The 21,193-nt window shown below is 46.5% G+C and overlaps 2 protein-coding genes across 2 annotated transcripts in view; both read left to right on the forward strand.

The window, feature by feature from the left end:
- The first annotated feature begins 878 nt into the window (after window positions 1–878).
- LOC142584296 (cytochrome P450 3A19-like) lies at window positions 879–11,164 on the forward strand. Its single transcript, XM_075694441.1, has 4 exons — window positions 879–960; window positions 5,177–5,320; window positions 5,846–6,008; window positions 10,940–11,164. The coding sequence occupies exons 1-4, from the start codon at window positions 884–886 to the stop codon at window positions 11,027–11,029; spliced, it is 474 nt and encodes a 157-aa protein (XP_075550556.1). The 5' UTR covers window positions 879–883; the 3' UTR covers window positions 11,030–11,164.
- A 2,624-nt stretch (window positions 11,165–13,788) lies between these two features.
- Window positions 13,789–21,193, forward strand: part of LOC142584299 (uncharacterized) — a 90,042-nt gene continuing 82,637 nt past the window's right edge. Inside the window, exon 1 of the mRNA XM_075694443.1 lies at window positions 13,789–14,099. Coding sequence (XP_075550558.1) covers window positions 13,928–14,099 — 172 coding nt within the window. The 5' untranslated portion in view covers window positions 13,789–13,927. The remainder of the gene's footprint in view (window positions 14,100–21,193) is intronic.

Genomic DNA, 21,193 nt, shown 5'->3' on the forward strand with positions numbered 1-21,193 from the left:
GTGAACTATCGCATTGCGCGTCTCACGAGCAGTGGACGACGCTCGGCCAAGGCTGAAGTGACACACGTCGCGCGTCTGAGGCGTTACAACCCACGAGATGACTGACTCGCCCGGCGGGCTTCGTCTGCCAGCGGGGAAATGTCAAGAGCTGTCATGAACCACGGCTGCCACGCAGACAACCAGATAGAAGAAAGAAGAGAACGATGTTAGCCAAGCTGCCGCGGGACCGCTGTTCAAAAAACGCGCCTATCAACCAGATTCATCTGGTTCTGCATTAAACACATCGTGTGTAACAATATGTTCCATTCAAACTGAATGCATAAATTGCTTTCAACAAAAACGCGCATAGTTAGTACATGATCTCACCACTTATACGTGCTTCCAGTAAATACCCATAAACGTCACGTATAGCAGGATGCCGAATTCAACCCCATGAATAAGAATAAGTGGTATTTGTATTTTTAATATCTTCAAAGCCCACGCACACGTCTCTCTACCGCAATCTCTAGCTTTCCCTCCTTTCTATTCCCTTTCTCCCTTCCTGGCCCAGCGCAGGGTAGCCAACCGGACTCTTGACTGGTTAAAATCCTTGCCTTCCTTTTATCGCTCTCTCTCTCTCTTTCAAAGCCCACAATTCGCAAGGTTTGCATACTGCGGTCTATAGCCAGTGTCCCAGCCAGCGAGTGTTGTGCTTCGCACTTGGCGAAAAAGAGCAAACTGAACTATTTGAAAGACGCTCGCGAGGTGTCGGTGGCATTTTCTTCGCCGAGAAGAAGGAGTCGAACCCGCGACGTGTTGCTCGCTACTAGCATAGCGTCACATCGATTGCGTGAAGGGTGCGGGTAACGCGTCGCATATCTCTACGCAGGGAGAGGAGCCCAGCATGGACGTGGTGTCGAAGCTCAAGTACCTGCACTGCGTCGTCTCCGAAACGTTACGACTATACCCTTCAGCCCCAAGGTATTACAACGACGTGCAAGAAAGCTTAATTTATTCGTAATTTCTAATTATCTGATTGTCTCCCGGTCCACATGCCGTAATGACTGATTTCTTACGTTTGGCAATTTGAGTATTTCGCTTTTTAGAGGCCGCTGAATCGTTTAGAGAAAAATTGCTTAGTTTGCTCGATCTCATTGCGAACTTGTTTCGACAATATGTCGCAGGAACAGACAGAAATGTTATTATATATAAAAAACAAGTTTGAACTACACATTATTCCTCAGTTTTTGCTTCAGTTAGAAAGAATGGTATCATTGCGTGCCAAACGCTATTACATACTGCATCATTTGTGCAATCGCGGTGGTGGTTGGTGGTGTGGCTACAGGCCAGGTAAGCCTAGCCTCGGGGGCTAATTAGCGTGGTAGTCCGTCTCGAAAAACACTCAGTCCTAGTACAAAAAGCGTGAATCAAAATTATTCTCCACTATCCATGATTTGTTAATCACGTACAGTGGAGAGAAATTTCTATGCAGGCAATAAGCTCTTTGTTTTTCACATCATGTCACAAGTACACTTTACTTGATAATTTTAAAGCGCCATCTTTGATATGCACATTCAGCAATGGGAAATCGTTTCGTTTACGTGCTGATGCTGAAAATTGAAGCTACGATACCCAACATATGCATTTGAGGTGGCCCAAATTATCCTCCCATTTTTTTCATTTCCTCTCAACATTTAGAACTGGATGTTTGGATTGTGCAAATATATTAACAATCGTATAACACCGCGTAGAGCAATGCAGATCAGACAGTTATCACAAAAGATTTAAATTAAGTTTAAATTAATATAAAATTAAATTAAGCATTTTTTCTCACTTTATTTAGACGAACGTTTAGTACGGAGTTCGTGGAAGCAAGAACAGTAGTCATGGTTTCTTTTCTAAAATGGGACAGCGCTACCATATTGATTAAAAACTTTATGAAATCATATTTTCCCTAGAAAAGAGGAAATCGCGAAGGTCCAAAGCCGTCGGGGCCCTTGAACAACATGGATTTACTCTCAACATCTTTAGAGCCTTGTTGCAAACAAGCTTTCCAAGAATGTATTGCTGCTGTACGGCTAGCTTACCAAAAAGAAAAAAAAAACGCTGAATAAATGGTGACCGTAAAAAGGTCAGAAGTGAAAAAAAAATACTACTGAAGGACTTTTGCGCCATAGGTGCGTGTAAAAAGGCCCTCTGCAAGGAAAACATGACTGGTAGCAGCGTAAAAGGCAGAAATGCTACATACGCGACTGCAAAAAATGCTAAAGGGCACACTCCATGCCGAAATCATACGTTACTTCCGCCGTATAACCGCAAACAGCGCTCCTTGCACTGTACTCATTTTGTTTCTGCATTGCTTCGAAAATGTTTGTCATTGGTTCATTTCTCATAACATGCGACATTTTGTTTAGCAGAAGAAGAGCAGCAACCAGATTTTAAATAGCGGGTTTCGCTAAAAATCTGGTTAGTTCTAAAATTTGAAAATACGGAACGCTTCCTGTTCGAATACGACTCCGAATAGTTAGCACAATAACTTACTCGTATTCGAAACGTCGAATATTCGCCCACCCCTATACTTTACTAAAGGGCGAACATGTGTTCGCAAATAAAGACCATCGCTGCCGACACTCACGCAGCGAAAGTCAGTCGAATTCACGGTAAGGTTTGTAACAACGCGCCCAATACAAGGACAACAGAAGGAATAAAACGACCACACGGCGCTGACTGTCAACGATCAGTTGAGAGTCAGCGCCGTGTCGTCGTTTTATACCTTCTGTTGTCCTTGTCTTGGGTGCGCTGTTGCAAACCTTACCATGAATCCCAACCAACTGGCCCAACTTGCCGTTCTGAGTCAGTCGAATGACTGCCCCCGTCATGCGCCGGGCTCCTCCAGCGCCCACCCGCTTCCTCCCCCAATCAGGCCCCGGGGTTTCCAACTCGTGACGCAGCTCCCCGTGGTGGAATCTCGCGCGCAACCAGGGCTTGCAGGCGCACTCCAGCTCCGCTTGTCACAATGGAGGTTGTTAGTTTTTCGCTTTGTTGCCGCGCGTGCGGTGTCCAAAGCGATGTGCGTGACACTTGAATGCGGACAGTTCTCGGCGACGACAGGTTACCAGGCTAATGGTAAGTTAACTTTCTAGGCCTGCACGGAAGTGCTTGTCCTCTGGCAAAAGGCCAGAAAGACAGAAATAAATTATAATAGTGCGAATAATAAGTTTCAGGGCACACTCACTTGTAACTACAAAAATTGGAAGTTGTGAAATTGTAACGCGTATAATAAGAACTGGCAACTCGGAGCCAGCAAAATTTTTAATTAGTGAAATATACATTTAAATTTAAGGTGGAAGTACTGTCCATGGACCTCTTCTAGTAATACAGCTCAAGCACTAGCATTGTTAAATCTGGCACAGGCAATTTTTTTTTGGCAGTCTGAAATAACACGCCGAATAGTATTACAAAAGCTTTTACTCCAGTTGCTTAATAATGAGCCGCTTGCACGAAACACAAACACATTAAAACCAGAGTACAGGCGTATCCCCAGTACTTTTGGTTCTTATCACAGGAGAATCCTCAGTGGAACCAGTTCAACATTCGCGGTGGTGGTGATGCTGATGGGCTATAGTAACAGATGGTTTATCCTTGTGATCAGGGTCGGCAACAGCTCCTCCCGAGCGTCTCTTAAAATATCACTGCGGTATCACCACAGCTTGATCAAACGCGTCTCTCTTAAGAATGCAATAAGAATACGTGTAGTTTCTTTGCGGGTTATAGCTGATCTTTCTGGGAACACACGGTGTTGCAGGCCCGCATGCGGAGGATCATTCTTTTGAAGGCTCTCGAGTAGCTCGTCCTCTTCATTTTGGTATTTCGGCCAGACCACAGAAAGTGTTGAATGTCTCCGGTCTCGTCGCATACAGTACAGTTCAGAGAATCAATGGACCCCGTATTAGCTAACCTTGCTGGTGTACGAGAAGATCATGTCCTTACTCGATATAGAAATGATGTTTCCTTTCGACCGAATCGCTTGGTTACGCAGGGTGATCGCATTTTTATGCAGCACCGAACATACTTGTAGTTTTAGGATCGCACTGCTCGAGATAGAGGCAAAAAACATTCAATGATATTACACGCAAATCAAGTGTACTACAATTGAAGTCAAAGAGCAGCATTCCATCTGCACAAGCGAAGTCACTAGTTCTGGAGCATTCGACCACGACTTTCCCGAATCACCTACAAGTATGCACAAATGGGTCTGTTAAAGTAGACGAAGACTGCTGCGCAGGTGCGTTTCACATTATCTCTCTGGGATTAACGGTGCCTGGGCGTCTGGACTGTATAGCCTCGTCGACAGTTATGGAAGGCGTGGCAATAGCTGCTGCTCTACGCAAACTAAAGACTTTGCCTCCACAGAGTCTTCTTACGGGAATCTTCTTACGGACTTAAAGGCTGAGTTGCAACCACTATATCGTTGTCTACCATCCATCAAGTTTCGGCGCAAATTACCAGCCCCTCGTGAAAGAACTCGGCAGCACAGGCGTCGCAGTAAAGTTTCAGTGAATTCTCTCCCACATCGGCATTGCTTGCAATAGAAAAGCTGATGCTCTTGCATACGCGGCGCTCGTCCACCCTCCTAAAGTCAAGGCCCCAAAGAGTAATCAAGTTACAAAATCCGTCATTCGTAGTCACTATGGGTGCGCTTTGCAGTTCACCAGTTCGACATTAAAAATTTAGTTAATGCTTCATCACTTTGTTGTGTATTCACTGGTGTCACCGTTGTTTACTGGCATCTAAATTCCAGTCGCCCAGAGCAGTAAATCATTTCTTAGTTGATGTGGTATTTATGTTCCCGCAACCAGCGGGATCAGCGTTGCCTTTGTGAAAAAATGAAACATTAGAAGTAATTGAAAAGCACATCGCAGTATAAGATTTGTTCCGACACAGGCAGGCCCAAGGAAAAGACGTCATCGTTGGCGTGAAATGCATTAACTTCTCTGTACCATACGGGGCCACAGAATTCGGCGTTGGCCATTCGTATGCCACGAGCAAGGCGTTTACAAAAGCACCACCCAGGGCATGCGTATAGCGTCGCCATGGCCGTTCTTCGTGCGTCAAACGGCCGCAACGCTACAGCAAAACTGTGTGATTTGTTCTAAACGTCCGCTCCTGCTGCCTTCTTTTGCGCGACCACCACAAGGCTTGAGCGGTCGGCGCTCGAAGACTACGTGCTTGGTGAAACGGGAATCAAGCTTCCCAAGGGCTGCACAGTCGTCGTGCCTATCTACGCTCTCCATCGGGACCCGGAGTACTTCCCGGAGCCAGATGCTTTCAAGCCCGAGAGGTAACAACTCTCATGGCACCTCAAGTGTTGTATCATTATAGGATAACGTGCTGACTCATTTCATTCTCATTTATTTCACGATGTCAAGAAAATAAATTGCGCACAGCAATCACAAACCGCCCGTGTCACTGCAGCTATGCATCACGTTGCATCGTATTTTGTAGATAGCTCAAACGAAATGTATAATTGGACAGAAACCAAACTCGGCCAACTCTACACTTTGCTGCTCTTTTTTCCCAATCAATTGCGAAAGATACTCTTTATTTTTATTTATTTCTGCCTAATTAATTCCTTGAAACACTGCTGTTTTGTTCGTTTCTTAGCTACGACTTTGGGATTGTGTGCTCATCGCTAGGCGAACCTCCCCTTTTGCCGCATTTAGTAAACAACAGTAGCGATACCTCAGACAAGGCTGGCGCTGTTGTGTGCACTTGTTCTCCGGAACTGGTGTGTTTTCTTTCTGTTCAATGCCACACTTAAGCTACTTATTTGACTTTCATTTCTATACTGCTTTCCTTCGGACAGGTTCAGTGACGAAAACGTAGGCTCCATCAGGCCTTACACTTATCTTCCATTTGGGGCTGGACCCAGAAACTGCATCGGAATGCGGCTAGGACTTCATGCTGTCAAGGTCGCGTTGCTGCACTCTATTCACAAGGTTCAGTTTGTTCGGACGGAGAAAACTCAGGTGAGGATGTCGAGACTGCGTGAAGCTTGTGTTTCATCTATTGGTGCTCTCAAAGGGGCAAGGTGAAGTCGGACTATTTATGCGAAGGAGTCCTAGCGCCTGCGGCCTATGGTGGGCCACAGTGGACATAACTGAGCAAAACAACGTTGCCAATTTGTGTAAATTTGTGATTAGCAGGCCACCCTGCTACAAAGATTATAGCAGCTTTAATCCGCTTTTCGTACTTCGAACGAAACATGTTCATATAAGAGGGCACATCAGAGCACTTGTACAGAAGTCAGTGCATGTTACTAGTCCACAATCACCTTTTAGCCACGCTGACGAAATTGTGCAACACCTCCTTCATCAGTGCCCCGGGCACGGTAATACGAGACGAACAATAATCGCTGATTTAACGTTGGTACACCGCCGACTATTCAGTACGAAAAAAAAATGCTTGGCCCATAGCCAAATCGGGGCTACAGAAAACGGTTACTTTAAGTGTTTTTGGAACGCATAAAAAGTTTTGGATCCTAGTAAACCTTCGTGTCTGAGACTAGTATAGTTATTGCATATATACAGCAGGTCCCGCAAGTGCTGTGCACGTTTGAGTTTGTTATATGTATACTTATGTATGTGCTATGTTATGTTGCCATGAATAGCTACGGCAGCCGTCTCAGCTTCAAAGCTGTCCATCAACTACTATGTGTATTCTAGGGCTCTTCTATTTACGGCAGTTGTTAAAGGAACTGTGTCTTTGAATCTATTCCCTCTGTTTTCTATCTTCCTCTGCTAGTTTGCAGAACTTCGCAAACGTTGGCGCTTTTCGATTGTATTGAGCGTTTTTAGTGCTAGCTGTGTTTTTCTGTTTGTAGTTACCCGTGAGAAACTTGAGTGGCAAATATTGCCCGTATGGCAAATATTGAAAACGGTAATCCGGTAGATTACTGTCTTAAGATGCCTTAGTTTCGTTCCTTTTTCTGCCCAAGAAAATGGCTCAGGTTAGAAAAAACGTCACCACTCATGGCCAAGCACCTGTGATAAATTTTTCGGCCCGGAAGCAACGGCGCCGCTACGAGAATTCACAGGTCTTCAACTGCTCACACGGAGGCAGGCGTCGCGTTTGCCACACTCTGACGTCAAAGACATCGTCACCTTACTTTTGCGCCTTTTTTGGCTAAGAAAGTGGCTTACTTTTTAGACTGCATGAAAAAAAAAAAACGAGTAACAGCGCAAAGAACGGGACGCCAGAGAGAGAGACGCTGTGACTAGTTGTTTTTTTTTTCAGACATGTAGCAACCGGCTCAAGTTAGTATTTTAAGGCAAAAGCATGTAGGTGTATATGTGGGCAGTTACCTTGGCGAAACTATGCGGTGACGAATAACGGCCGACGCCGCAAGGAGTAAAAACACGTCAAATCTGCCCGGATTGGCATCAGATTTCTCAGGGAAGTTCCTGTAAACAAAGTAAATTAGTTGCATTGAATAAAAAATTGGTACATTTCGATCACAGTGGGAACCCGCCATGGTTGCTTAGTGACTATGGTGTTGGGCTGCTGAGCACGAGGTCGCGGGATTGAATCCTGGCCACGGCGGCCGCATTTCGATGGGATTGAAATGCGAAAACACCCGTGTACTTAGATTTAGGTGCAGGTTCAAGAACCCCAGGTGGTCGAAATTTCCGGTGTCTCCCACTACGGCGTGCCTCATAATCAGAAAGTGGTTTGGGCACGTAAAACCCCAACAATTACATGTTTAATCACAGTGGGAGTCGAACTCGGGCCTAGGGGTTACGAGACGAGCACGCTTCCCTGAAGCCACGGCTGCTCCACTGTTCCGGCTTAGTAAAGGTGTGCCTAGTGCGTGCCTACTCGCGCACGTCACGCCGCAGCCATCTCGCTGACCACTGCAGTGCGTGCGTCATTGCACGGCGCACGTGACGCTGTGGAGGCGGTGGCGCCACGTCATGCGTGTATAATATGAACGCGTTGATGCCGTTCCGAGGTCTACAAACGGTATAATGCTTTCGCATTCCCACACGTAAACAGTCTTAAATGTCTGCCGAATTTTAAGTTTAGTGATTGCTGTTGCACCAGGCGTTGCTGCGCAGCAAAGCGTGCGCACGCGCTCTGCACATGGACGTCACAGTAGGAGCGGTGATGGCGGCGACGGTTGTCGGCGGCGAGCGATGGAGGAGCGTGCAAGTACGCCATTGTGGAAGAAGCGCATGCCGCTGCGCCTTAGTGAGGAGGCCGCCTTGGTGCCACGCGCGTACTTTCCATTGCGGCTCGCTATGTCATGCAAGAAGTCAAGCCCCGATTGTACAACTTAATGAACTACCAAATGTGCAGCAGGCTTTCGTCTTCTTTGTGTTACAAGGATGTAACACCTGCGGAACTTTATTACATTTTAGAATGTAGCTTAACTAGATAAGAATGTCCTTCCCCTTTGATGTCCTTTTGTTTTCAGCTACTGAGTCATTCTGGGCCCCACCTAAAATGTTATGAAGCAAAAATGAGCACAAATGGTTGATTGCATATTCTAAAACTGGTACAGCGCCACAACGCCACAAGGAAGGGAAGAAACCAACTCGTCCAATCCTCAAGCCTAGTTGATAGCATATATAGATGCGACATTTGCACATAATAGAATACGATGAAAGACAAACCGTGAAAGCAGTCGGAGGCGACTACCGCATCAAACAGATTACTCAGAACAATCCAAAAGGACACATTCCTGATTTCGCGTACATTAACCAGCAGAATTGGTCGCTTAGTTGGCCGTCCGGATTTGCGACGCCATATATGCAATATCAAAGTTTTTTTTCGCTCTGGACTTCATGGCTGAACAACTAAGTGCGTTCCGTGTCATTATGACAGTTGACAAGGCGGTATTATTGTTTTACAGCTATTATATGAGCACAGATCGCGTGAGTAGAAATTCAGAAGTGAGAAATTATTGCACAATCTCAGGCATTTCCCCTAGCACAGTAACCTCGGGATATTAATCGCTGTCCGGACAAGCTAGAAACGGCGCCGTGGCAAATTAATTATATGTAAAACTCACAATTAAATAACAAAATATAAGACATCTCCCCACATTAAACTTAGTATGCAACTTAGTATGCAAACAATTCCCCTAGAATTGACTAATAAACTTTTTACAAAGCCTACAATTAACGCACGCTCCTGAAACTATGGCCGCAGTTTATTCAATAAGAGGATCCTTTTTTCCCAAAATGTCAGCTTTGTGACATGTTGAGTTCGTTGAGGTTATTTGAAATGCTTCCTGCGTTGTTCTTCCATAGTGCTCCGGAACGCTTGTGCACGTAATTTTCTACCAAGGCTGTAGTTAACCTACACAATTTCGCATATCCCCTATTTCAACCAAATAAATAAGTTGGATGGCGATTCAACGTCTATTTAAAGCCGATGAACAACAATGTCTTCCTGGCCTAGGTGGGGGTGAGAATGTGGTGCATCTACCATATAATTTATTGTGAGCTCCCACACACACATGCACGCACACACACATGCACGCACAAACACATGCACGCACACACACATGCACGCACAAACACAAACACACACACACACACACACACACACACACACACACACACATGCGCACACACACACACACACGAATGGGCACACACACGCATGCGCACGCACACACACACACACACACGCACGCACACACACACACGCACGCACGCACACGCGCACACACTGTAAGGATTCGGGGGCTCAATGCCACCGCTCGTAACCAGTTGTCAAGATTGGAGTCGGGCATGAATTAGATGGTAGCTGGCCCATGCCGTCGTCCAACTTATCCACGCTGAGGACGTTGTTGAAGGGAAGGACTGCTTCTCATCGAGAACGAAGAATATGGGTTTATTTACAGTATCTACATACGGACGTTGCAGTTCATCAGTCTAGCATGACTGCGAGAGAAAGTACACTGAGCAGCCGCACAACAGCGGTTCATAAACACTCGGTCCTCCCTCGATCCCAAGTTGAGGGAAACGTCCGACCAGGCACCGTAGACGAGCTGACCAGGCACCGTAGGCGAGACGACCAGGCACCGTAATCGGGAGGGCTTACACACACACATTTCCGCACAGGTTCACGGTTCACAACCGAGGTCAGATGGTCTTCGCAGAACTCGGGGCTTACGTCAATAAAGGCGCATTTTATTCCTAGAGCTGACCCCCGCAGCGCGCCCGCCGGTTGCCCATTGTCTTGCGTTTTGAACGGCGCGTGGGAAGGGTCCTCGAACTACGTTCCCTCGGGGAATCCCTCGTTCACAGCAGATCAGGTTGGCGGTGGCGGGTTCAGGCACAAAGCCTGCTTCGTCGCACTCATCTTGGCTCCAGCAACGGAGAGTCGAGGACCCGCGTATTGTTCTCCACACACAGTCGACTTAGTGACGCCGTGGCTAGAGGTTTGCTGTGGCGTTCCAGGAAAAGTTGACGCCCGCTGTCGGAACTGGCTGGCAAAACTTGCACGTCAGCGGGCCGTTCTTAACAGCACGCACACGCGCGCGCTCGCAAGTGCGCGCGCCCACATGCACACTGGCATTTCCTCGGCATGGCTTCTGCATTCTGAGGACTGAGCAGAGGAGTTCCAGTGAAAAGAAAGGAAGCAGGAAAGAAAGGAAACCCGAGGGGAAGCAATTGCTAAGTTGCAGGTAGCGCACCGGGCGTACAAGTGACCTTATTTCAGGCAAATGTTATATACACTAGGGTTCATTTCTGCAGGCAAGACCGACGTTACCCCACTTATTTTTAGAAATCAGGAGATTTGTAAACATGGTGCTCTGTAGTATACTATAAATCATGCTTGCCATTACGCGACATATTATAGCGAGGCAATGTGACCAACTCTTGTCATGAATGAATGTACTAACCACTTTGCCATGGCGCCGTATTTTTGTTCCGTTTACTTGCAGGTTCCACTAAAGATGAAAATTGGATTCGGCGCCGTGACTGCCGAAGACATGACCGTAGGGATACGCAAGCGGCCGCACAATTTTGCCTAAAAGCGTGAACAAGCTTGAATGGTTAAATAACATGGAAGATTGCCATTTTTGCTTTCTTCATGCTCAGTGACAATGCAGTGTTTCCCTGTCCGGCGTCTCTCAATATCAGCATATATTTAGTTTAAGTACGGTTAAGTGTGGATTTCTTTATAACATTTGCTCGTTCAGGTGGACGAAGTGCAGTGTGCTTGTACGGAATTTTGAGCATGCATAAACAATTTAATCAGCCCTTTTCTTTTTTGAAGTTGGCTCTTCTGGACTGCAACATCCCAGGCTTTTCAGCGAAGATTGTCATCAGTAACTAAAGGAATTGATTAAGTGGGGCAATGTGCCAAGTGGACGAAGGCTTATAAATCTAAAAGTGGCAAGCATAAAAAATTGCTTGGTAGACCAAGTAGATATACATTGACGATGCACATTTGACCAATTAATTGTTATACAAGTGCTTTAGAGAGCAAGTTGCGATTGCGCTACTGTCCTCGGGGCGGGCTCCTCTAGTATGAAACTCGACATTTGCACGAATTTAGCAATATCCATCTTCAAACTTGAGGCAAAATGGATCAGTATTTCGCTTATCTTTAGAAAAAGCCTTCCTTCAGCATTGCGAGATGTAACTAGGAGGAACACCCACGGACCTTATTGTGGCAGGTGTTCTCGGGATCATCATGTCAAAGGTTGTGGTAACCTAAATATTGTCGCAGCCTGCAATGTTGGAAGAAGAGGACGTGAATGGTGGCCTTGGAGACGACGAAAATTTTTGGCAGTCGATTCTCTACGCATATTGGCTCAGCCATTAAAAGCTATCTGTAAGTAGACGAACGCTTCTTTTTTCCAGTAACATCATTGGTGGACGTGCGCGGCAGTCACTAGCGCAAGATGGAGCTCTAGAGCTGATGTAACCTGGCCGCATTGTCATACGAAGGAGAGTCTTCAACCGCGGCCCCGTCGATGCCAGCAACGGTCATTCTGCCTCAGTCTCGCGACCCTGGCATGTTTTCTGGGATTGACAACGTTGACGTCGATGACAAGTTGCAGAATTACGAACGCACGATAGGTGGGATAACACGCTTATGCTGGCTAACATAATATTCTACCTAAAGAAAACAGCACGGGTCTGGTTCGAGACGCATGAAGAAGAGATTACAAGTTGGGCCAGTGCAAACAGAAGCGTAAGTCTATTTACGGATGGCTTTTAATGGCTGATCCAACATGCGTAGAGAAACGACAGCCCAAAATGTTCTTCGACGTCTCCAACGCCACCATCCACGTGTTCTTCGTGCAACATTGCAGACTTTGGCAATATTTTCTACACGTGACATGCCTTATGTGTCGACCATGCTTAATTTTAAAATTTATAACGTGCCCAAGAATAACCAATTTTAAATATAATTTAGTGGGTAATAAGTACATGAAGGTCGCTGGTTCGAATAATGTGTTGCAAAAAAATTAAATAAATTGTTGTCCTACTTGCAGTGCTTCGGAGCATTAGTTTGTACACATGAAATGAAAACGTTCGGGAATTAAGGAACAAGCTGTGCACCATGAAAAACCACACACGCTGCTAGTTGTCAATATGCATGGTGCACATCTAAATGTACTTTTCTCCGCACTTTTGCACATCGTAGAGTACGGTTTGGGTTTTCGCGAGGTGCCTACTATGGAGTACAAACCCGACGTGATACGACGTGCTAGCTTGTACAGATGATAAACATGCTTGCCTGAAGTGGCATGCCGCTTTGTCCTGCAATTCTATGGCGCTGCGCCTGTAACATTTTCTGTAACACTACTATCTGAAAGTCCGATGGCGATCTCATCTCCACCAATGCATTGAGCTCGATATAAAAATCGCCAAGGAAACCGTGTGGGGCGCAAAATAGTGGCTATCACATTGGTCACGTGCCCATACATACGTGCTATGAAACGCTCTTATCGCTTATGTGCGACCACTGTCCTGCGGAAAGGACAGAGCAACACGTGCGCCAATGACCATGTAAAGGAACGTAAACCTTCTTTGTAGAATTCCGCAACATACCATCTAGCGTCGCACTTAATTTCGCGAATGTGGTTATGCACTGGTGTTTGACGACACCCAGGTACGGCCTAGACACAATTAAGGATCAGACTACTCGTGAGATTCCACATTTAGGAGAATGAGAGATGTATACACGTTTGCCAAGCGTTGAGATGTCGGTAAAGGAAATGCCGTATTTGCTAAGTAATTGCCCTCGCGTGTGAAAAGTTGTTCAGCTTCAAGCGCATGTGTTCCAGCATTGACGATCATGACCACGTATTTTTTCTATTGTGTAGACATCGTGAAAAATGAGCCGTGCTAATTTACTGTTCTTTTCAAATGAAACGATCAGTTCAGGATCAGTGCTATGACGTCACTAATTCCCTCGCGTTGCTCTAAATGTCATTTGACACTGTTTTCTAGAAACCCTGCATTACAATATTCTCCCGCTAATGACGCGAGCTCTAAGGTTAAGAAGTATCTTAGGTGTTCAGTGCGATACACGTGGAGAAGGCGTGGTACAGTGTAGGATTCTCCGAACAATCTTCAGCTGCAACTCTAGCCCGGCTCCACTAGCACGCGATAAACCGTCTACGAACCACATGTAAGGATTGCGCAGCTGCCAAAGGATTCACGCACGCAACCTCTACCTCGAATGCCGCTGGCGTTCATTCACGCCATTCCCTCATGGTCTATAATAAGATGTTCCTCACTGTTTGAACGCTGTTTCCTGTCGGGACACTCTTCGCGCTATTGTGCGCCGACAGCGTCGGCAACAAAAGAAAACTGGTCTGTCTCAAAACGCTAACTGCCTCCCATCGAATCATTTTGTGTCTGGCTCTTCACTGCGCAGCGTTCAACGCGCATCATTGGGGAAAGCACCCCAAATGTCACCACTCAAGTCATCGATGATCTTTTCGTTAGTAGCACTTGCGATTGCTTTATGTTTCTCGCGAGATTTTGTGGCAGCCGAAGCCAAGCAACCTTCCAAATCAGTCAAAGAAGCCTGTGCTCAAGAGAAACCGGTCATATGGAATAATGGACTACGATATGTGGACCGTAAGTACGGCCTTAAACGTTTGTATCTTGAGCGATGATTACTAATACGAAGGCGAAGGTGCATGCTTCATGCTTTTCTGACTAAGAGAAAATATTGTGTTGAGCTTCGTTTTTTTATGTACAACTACAGGTAGCATGTAGAATTTTACTGAACTGCTAAATTCGCTTCCATTCAGTTTGCTTCATTTGAAACACAATGAAAAAATTGTGTGAGTGAATAAATTAATCGGGGAAAATGCATTTCTTTCGTGGCAGAATGAATAATACATCGACCTTAAATTTTCGTGCTGTCTTTTCTTTTGTTGCGCACGTGCGTGAAGATATCGGTGGAGCATATGTTGCATGATTTTCCACTTAAGAGGAAGCTTTGCATCGGCTCCAGCTGCGATGTTTCAATCAGAACGTCAAGTGGAACTTATTTCGTTATGTTATCAATGTGCCCATTTAAATCAGTTCTGTGGAATTTAAATTATATGGTTGGAGTCTGTTAACTAGAGCATGTATCTCCTCCTGCATATCTATTTGGAAACATTAAGAGAGCAGAAAAGTCTCGGAAAATTGAGACATCAAATGCTCAAATTGGCGACTATATATATTACGGAGAAGAATATTTACAGCGGATAAATATACAGGCATAATGAGTAGCTCTGTACCACAGGGCAGAGCGACACCCCTGATCGATGCCAGCGTCACATCAACTTCCCCTCACAAGTCCTTTCATACCGGCACAAACTACAACGTAACACGTAACATTAATTCCCGGTGGCAGGAGCACCGTCTAGGTGCATTTTAGTGTGTTGAATCAGTGTTCGAATTATAAGGCTTCATTTGGGAAACGTGTATGATGTCAGTCACTGGTGGATCAGAGGAAGACTTCGGAGTTAATGGTGAAATCTCGTAGGTTAGTTCTGTCACTTGGCGCAAGACCCGGTAAGGCCCTATGTAGAGGGCAGGAGTTTTTGGCAGAGGCCGAGGCAACGCGAAGTCCGCCAGAGCAAGACAAGGGACCCAGGATTGAAGCTAACATACCGATGGCGACGGTCATAAAGGAGTTTTCGGTTCTTCTGAGACACCTCAAGTTGATCACGGGCAACACGACATGCTGTGACCTCGCGAACAATGGCATCGTGAGCGTAGAAAGTAGTGGAGTTGGCATCGGGAGGGAGAAGAGAGTCGAGAGGTAGGAGCTGGTCGTGGCCATAGAGCAGATAAAAGATAGAGAGGTAACATCGTGGCGTGATGAATCGCAGGCAAATGCCACAAACGCCACAAACGCCAACGTGCAGTACCAATATGTGTGGTCATCAGAGACGTACATGGAGAGCATATATATGTGAATGTGCAGTTGAGACGCTTAGTAAGTCCGTTGGCCTGGTGTTGGTAAGCCGTGGTCAATTTGTGGGACTCAGAGCAAGAGCGGGAAGCTCATCGGCAACTTCTGAAAGGAAGCAACCATCCCGATCACTGAGTAGCTGACGAGGAGCGCCATGGTGCAAGACCACTTCGTGAAGAAGGAAATCGGCGACATCAGTTGCACAGCGAAAGGCTCCTTTAATGAAAGGACGCGTGGCATAGCCCGTTGGGACGGCCACCCACTTGTTATCCGAGGACGATGTTGGAAAAGGGCCAAGGAGGTACAAGCCGAGGCGTAAAAGAAGGTTCACTTGGGAGGTCTATCGGCTGAAGGTACCCAGAGGGAAGCAAATGAGGATTCTTGCTGTGGTGCCAAATATTCAGCAGTCAGATGGTAGATCAGGTGTTAACGCAGAAACCGTGAAGTCGTCCAATGTGTACAGCACAGCGACTGTTACACCTTGGGCAAGACTCTGCAGAGATGACGCAAAGTTCAGGAAGGGTAGTCATGCACTATTGCTGGTAACCATGACAACATTGTTCTGAAGCGATATTTGTTGTGTCAGGAGCGCGTCATAGAGCGGGCATACTACGTTTTTTTGCAATCGCAATGAGGTGGGAAAGGAGACATGGGGACGTAGGTCACAGCATCAGGTTGCGGCCGTACAAATTCTGCGCACCGAAGTCGGGATTTGTCTGCAGCAGTGTGGGCAGAGTACTCAGGCAGCTCGAGGCAGAGAACAATCAATTAGTGCAGCATGGACTGTCATGGAGTCTATTCCAAGAATCACTTCATGAGGACACTTGGCAAGTACAGTGAAGAGAGGGGATGCTGAGCGACCGTCAGTGGTTTCGCTGGCGGTACACATTCCCATCACGACTGTGGTGCAGCCGTTGGATACCCGGACGGCAGGCAACTTGGCAGGTTCGAAATTTTCCGGAGATGACTACGAAGATCTTCTAGAACCTTGGCAAAAGAAAACTGAAACGTGGCTGAGGAAAATGGACAAGGAGAACGAAACCATGGACGCAGAACAGCTACAGAAGGGAGGAGCAATTGTGCTATTACAGGCACAAGTGAACCAACAGTCTTGCAAGATAGACGGCCTAAGCGCGTCAGTGGATACCTTAGGCACGACAATAACTAGGCTGTGCGAGAAAATTGGGGCAATAGAAACGATTCTTAATAGAAATGAATAAACGTTCGGGTAATAAAAATGCCTCCACATTGTGGCAGTGGAATTGTAGGGGGTACTAGAGGAAAAGAGCGTTGCTGCAACAATACCTCAAGCCACAGCAGGAAGCACCCGTAGCCACAGTCATGCAAGAAACGGGTAAAGGCCCCTGTTAGATTATCGGGTTACCAAAGATTTGACAGCGGTAAGGGGGATACATGCCGAGTCGCCACCGTCGTAAAGTAAAACATTGCAACCGTAGTCCATGATGTCTCCCCGTGCGACGCAGAGGCTGTCCTCGTTGATATCATCACAGGAAAGAAAAATAGAGATAGCATATTCCTGCTGAATGTGCACAGCACACGCAGGCAGAAGAAAATTAAATTCATTACTTTATTCTGCAACACTCTCAAAGCCGCAGATGGGAGACCTCTCATCCTTATGAGAGATTTCAACGCGGCTCACGAGCAATGGAGATATACATACAGCGACCCCAAAGGTAGACGAATTTGGGAGGATATACAAACGCTAGGGCTTACTCGTACTGATCCATGCGTCCCTACACGCACAGGCAACAGTAAAACCAGGGACACTGCACCCGACCTCACGATGAGTCATATGGCGGGAACAGTAACGTGGAGAAGCACAGGACGAACTCTAGGAAGCGACCACTTTATTATTTCGCTCATGCTAGGAAAAGGCGTCAAGACTCGCCTCATCAAACAGCCGAAATTAACGGAGTGGGATAAATTCAGAGAGAGAAGAAGGGGGGCCTCACTGCCCAATGATATCTACAATATCGACGAGTGGACACACCTTCTTAAAACGCACATAGGGCAAGCGACTACAACTGCAGAGGATGATGATGCATCTCCAGCGCTAGACAGCAAACTGCTGAACATGTGGAGCATAAAGAGTGACCTTGAGAAAATACTCAAGGCACGAAGATGGAACAGGAATATCAGGCGCGACCTAGACAGACTCAACAAAGAAATAGAAACGCATGCGAGTAAGCTCAATGACCAGAATTGTTTCAGCAAGTGCGATGAGATGGAAGCCAATATGAATGTCTCAAAAAGCTGGAACCTTCTCAGACATCTCATCGACCCTAGTAAACCAAAATTTGAGCTCGCAGAAACCAGGTGAGAGCGAGTCATGGCTTCGTAGGCACAGATGACGAGCTCATTAACGAGCTCAAAGAGACATATCCTGTAAAAGCAGAGAGCGAGGTGTTTAAAGACTACGAGGGACCTCCCAACTCAGATCTCGATACCCCCGTCACCACGACACAGGTTAGAGCAGAGCTTAATAACCTCAGAAAGAGATCAGACCCCGGCCCGGACGGGATAACAAACACAGCTCTCAGGAATCTAGATGATGAGTCCGTCATCGCACTGACCAAATACATGAACCAGGCGTGGCAGAAAGGAGAACTCCCGAAGACATGGAAACAGGCGCACTTCATCTTCATTCCAAATCCAGGCAAAGTACCCGACTTGAACAGCATGCGACCTATCTCCCTCACCTCGTGTGTAGGGAAATTGATGGAGCAAGTTGTTCAAACGAGACTGACCAGGTACACGGAGGAAAACGATCTCTGGCCGCATGAAATGGTTGGATTCAGGCCAGGGCTCAGTACACAAGATGCCATGCTCAGACTTAGGCATGATACCTTAGACAGATACGACTTAACTGACACCAAGGCGATCCTAGGCCTCAAGCTCACCAACGTTAGCCACAATGCTATCTTGGCAGGCCTCGAAGAGGTAGGTGTGGGACATGAGGCATATGCATACGTCAAAGACTTTCTGTCACAGAGGGAGGCGAATATAAAATTTCTGGATGTAAAGTCTCCTGCCATCACACTTGGGAGCAAGGGGACCCCGCAAGGGTCGGTGCTATCACCCTTCCTATTCAACATAGCGATGAGGGGTCTCCCGGCGGAACTCAATAACATTAAATCGATAAGAGCTAGCATTTACGCGGATGATATCAACATCTGGGTTAACATTGGGAGTAACGCAGCCACCGAACTTTAACTACAGATAGTGGCGAATATGGTGGAAGAGTATGCGGCCAGCAGAGGCTTGGCGTGCTCGCCACAGAAATCGGAGCTATTAATCATTGAGCCAAAACATCAAAGGACACGCGCTGGTAGCAGCAGACCCATCAGTGTTTTCGTAAACGGAAATGAGGTTCCCAAGGTGGAGGAAATCAGAATTCTGGGCATGTATATCCAGAAAAATTGATATTACCTCAGGACAATCAAAAAGTTAGAAGGATACGCGGCGCAGGTCACGAGGATATTTAGGAGAGTTGCACTAAACGGCCTCAAAGAGAACAGCTTCCTCAGACTCATACAAGCCTTTATTACCAGCCGAACAGCGCATGCCACACCGTATATTGTGTTTAAACAAGATGAAAAAGAGAAAATAGATGTGATCATTAGGAAGAGCATTCAGAGAGCCCTAGGGCTCCCAGACTCGACCTCGACAGACCTCCTTCTCAAAATGGGCGCTCACAACACGCTAATTCAGCTCACTGAGGCAGGACGAGTCTCTCATTTGGAAAGATTTATCCAGTCCAGAAGAGGGAGAGCGAGAGAGAGACTCTTTATTAAAAGAAGAGAGAATTTTGCCGGCGCGTATACAACCGCTGGCATACTACTCTGTGTAGGGATGGGGAATGGGATTAAAAGATTCCAGGGGAGAGTGGGAGAAAAGGGGAATAAAAATAAGTATGAAATGTGCAAGTGGACCTGACACTAACATTTACAGGTGACATGGTGGGTAAATATAGGCTTTTCTATATGAAATGTTCAATCTTTAAAGCTTTCCGATTAGGCCAATTTCTGACAGGTATGCGAACAACAAATTCAAAACCCGCCGCTGTTTTGAAAGGACGGGCATTGGACCTAAGATGCTGGGTAATGTTAATGGATCGTGCCAAATCATGTCCATTTGTTGCTCAAAAGATTGTCTCTCGTCGTGGTACGCGGGGAGAAAAACAGGGAGAAAAATCATGGAATGGGTAGGAAAGCAATGTGACAGGGGTACCCCTACTGGCAAGAAGGACATTCGGTTGGACATGCGTGAACGCTTCCGAATTGCCCCCTACCTAAAAATATGCAACCTATCTGCAACAGAGAGGAGAGCTCACAGGGCTAAGGCTCTAGTAAATAAACTGGAACATACACAGGTGTATAAAGTAGCGTACGTGGACGCCGCTTGCGGCAGAGACGGCGCTGCGGTAACGACGGTGGTTGATGGCTATGGGTGATTTAAGATACCGTGCTCCACGTGCACGAGGGACGCCTGCACAGCCGAGGAGGTTGCAGTAGCGCTCGCTTGTGCGGGTACAAAAGCGGGAGTCATATTATGCGATAGCAAATTAGTTATCCGAAATTTTAACAAAGGGATAATCTCGGAAGAGGCCCTCCAAATTCTACTCAAGAACCCTCCTAGAAGGGAGATAACTTTTATTTGGGTTCTGTCCCATGAAGAAGTCCCAGGTAACGAAGCCGCTCACGAGCTCGCCCGAGCACTCTACCACTGGGCAACTCTAGAGCAGCCAGTTCCAGGAATAAAAAAAACATCATCTCGCACAGGGAAATTGTAGATCATTACAAAGCCGAAAGAAGAATCTTTCCACCTCCGCATCGGCCTCTCTCTCTCTGGAGGATGCTCGCATTTGGCGGCGCCTCCAGGGAAACAATTATACATCACCATATTGGATCCACTTAACTCAGACGAGGGACTATCACGACGCCCTCTGCAAAATTTTTAAGGAGAAAGGTACGTTGGATCATGTAATATGAGAATGTGCTGGCTACAAAGGGACCAAGGAAAACATTGACAGTAGAGAAGCCTGGGAGGCCTTGCTCCAGAGCGAAGCTGAAGATGACCAACGTCGAGCAATCCGCCTGGCCCTTGAGACCATGAAGACTGACCGTCCTCAACGCGCGGGGACTGCTTCGTCCTCACCCCTCCCCGCTACCTTCGTGTAGGGTAAGAGGCGGGCACCCCAGTTCAGTGGAATAATCAAATTTTCAATCAATCACTCAATGAATCAATCTACAAGGATCTGAGCGCATTACTGACACTTGAGCCCCGGTATCACTAAGAGAACAAACAGGCACACCGCTAACAAAAACTTCGATTAGGTTTGGTCAGGTTTTGAATTCGGTGTCGTCAGTGCAGCCTAACCTCCGCGAGATACATTGTTTAGTTTTCTGAGAAGCGGCCAAAATAAAGTGCGGACTGGAACCATCAAGATGAATGCGAACGGGACTCACGGCGTTGCGGGGAGGCCATTGATCAATCCTAGCGCTACAATATATTTATAAAATTGAGATTAGAAATGCCGGGCTCCGGACAGTACAAACCAATATACAGCTGTTTTTTAGTAAGCGCATCATCTCTTCAATTTTAACCCTGCGGCAGCCGATCATACTTATTGCTTTCAAGCACACACACACACACACACACACACACACATATATATATATATATATATATATTGTGACGCAGCAGTTCTCACGGCGTTTATTCCGCGTCAAAAACTGGG

The sequence above is a fragment of the Dermacentor variabilis genome, chromosome 6 (genome assembly GCF_050947875.1).
Source record: "Dermacentor variabilis isolate Ectoservices chromosome 6, ASM5094787v1, whole genome shotgun sequence".
Classification (NCBI taxonomy): domain Eukaryota; kingdom Metazoa; phylum Arthropoda; class Arachnida; order Ixodida; family Ixodidae; genus Dermacentor; species Dermacentor variabilis.

What these genes read in the sequence shown, in the direction of transcription:
- LOC142584296 (XM_075694441.1), top strand. Translation starts at nt 884, where the DNA reads ATGGACGTGGTGTCGAAGCTCAAGTACCTGCACTGCGTCGTCTCCGAA. An exon ending in CTATACCCTTCAGCCCCAAG is followed by an intron (nt 961 to 5,176) that starts GTATTACAACGA and finishes GACCACCACAAG; the next exon opens with GCTTGAGCGGTCGGCGCTCG. An exon ending in TTCGGACGGAGAAAACTCAG is followed by an intron (nt 6,009 to 10,939) that starts GTGAGGATGTCG and finishes GTTTACTTGCAG; the next exon opens with GTTCCACTAAAGATGAAAAT.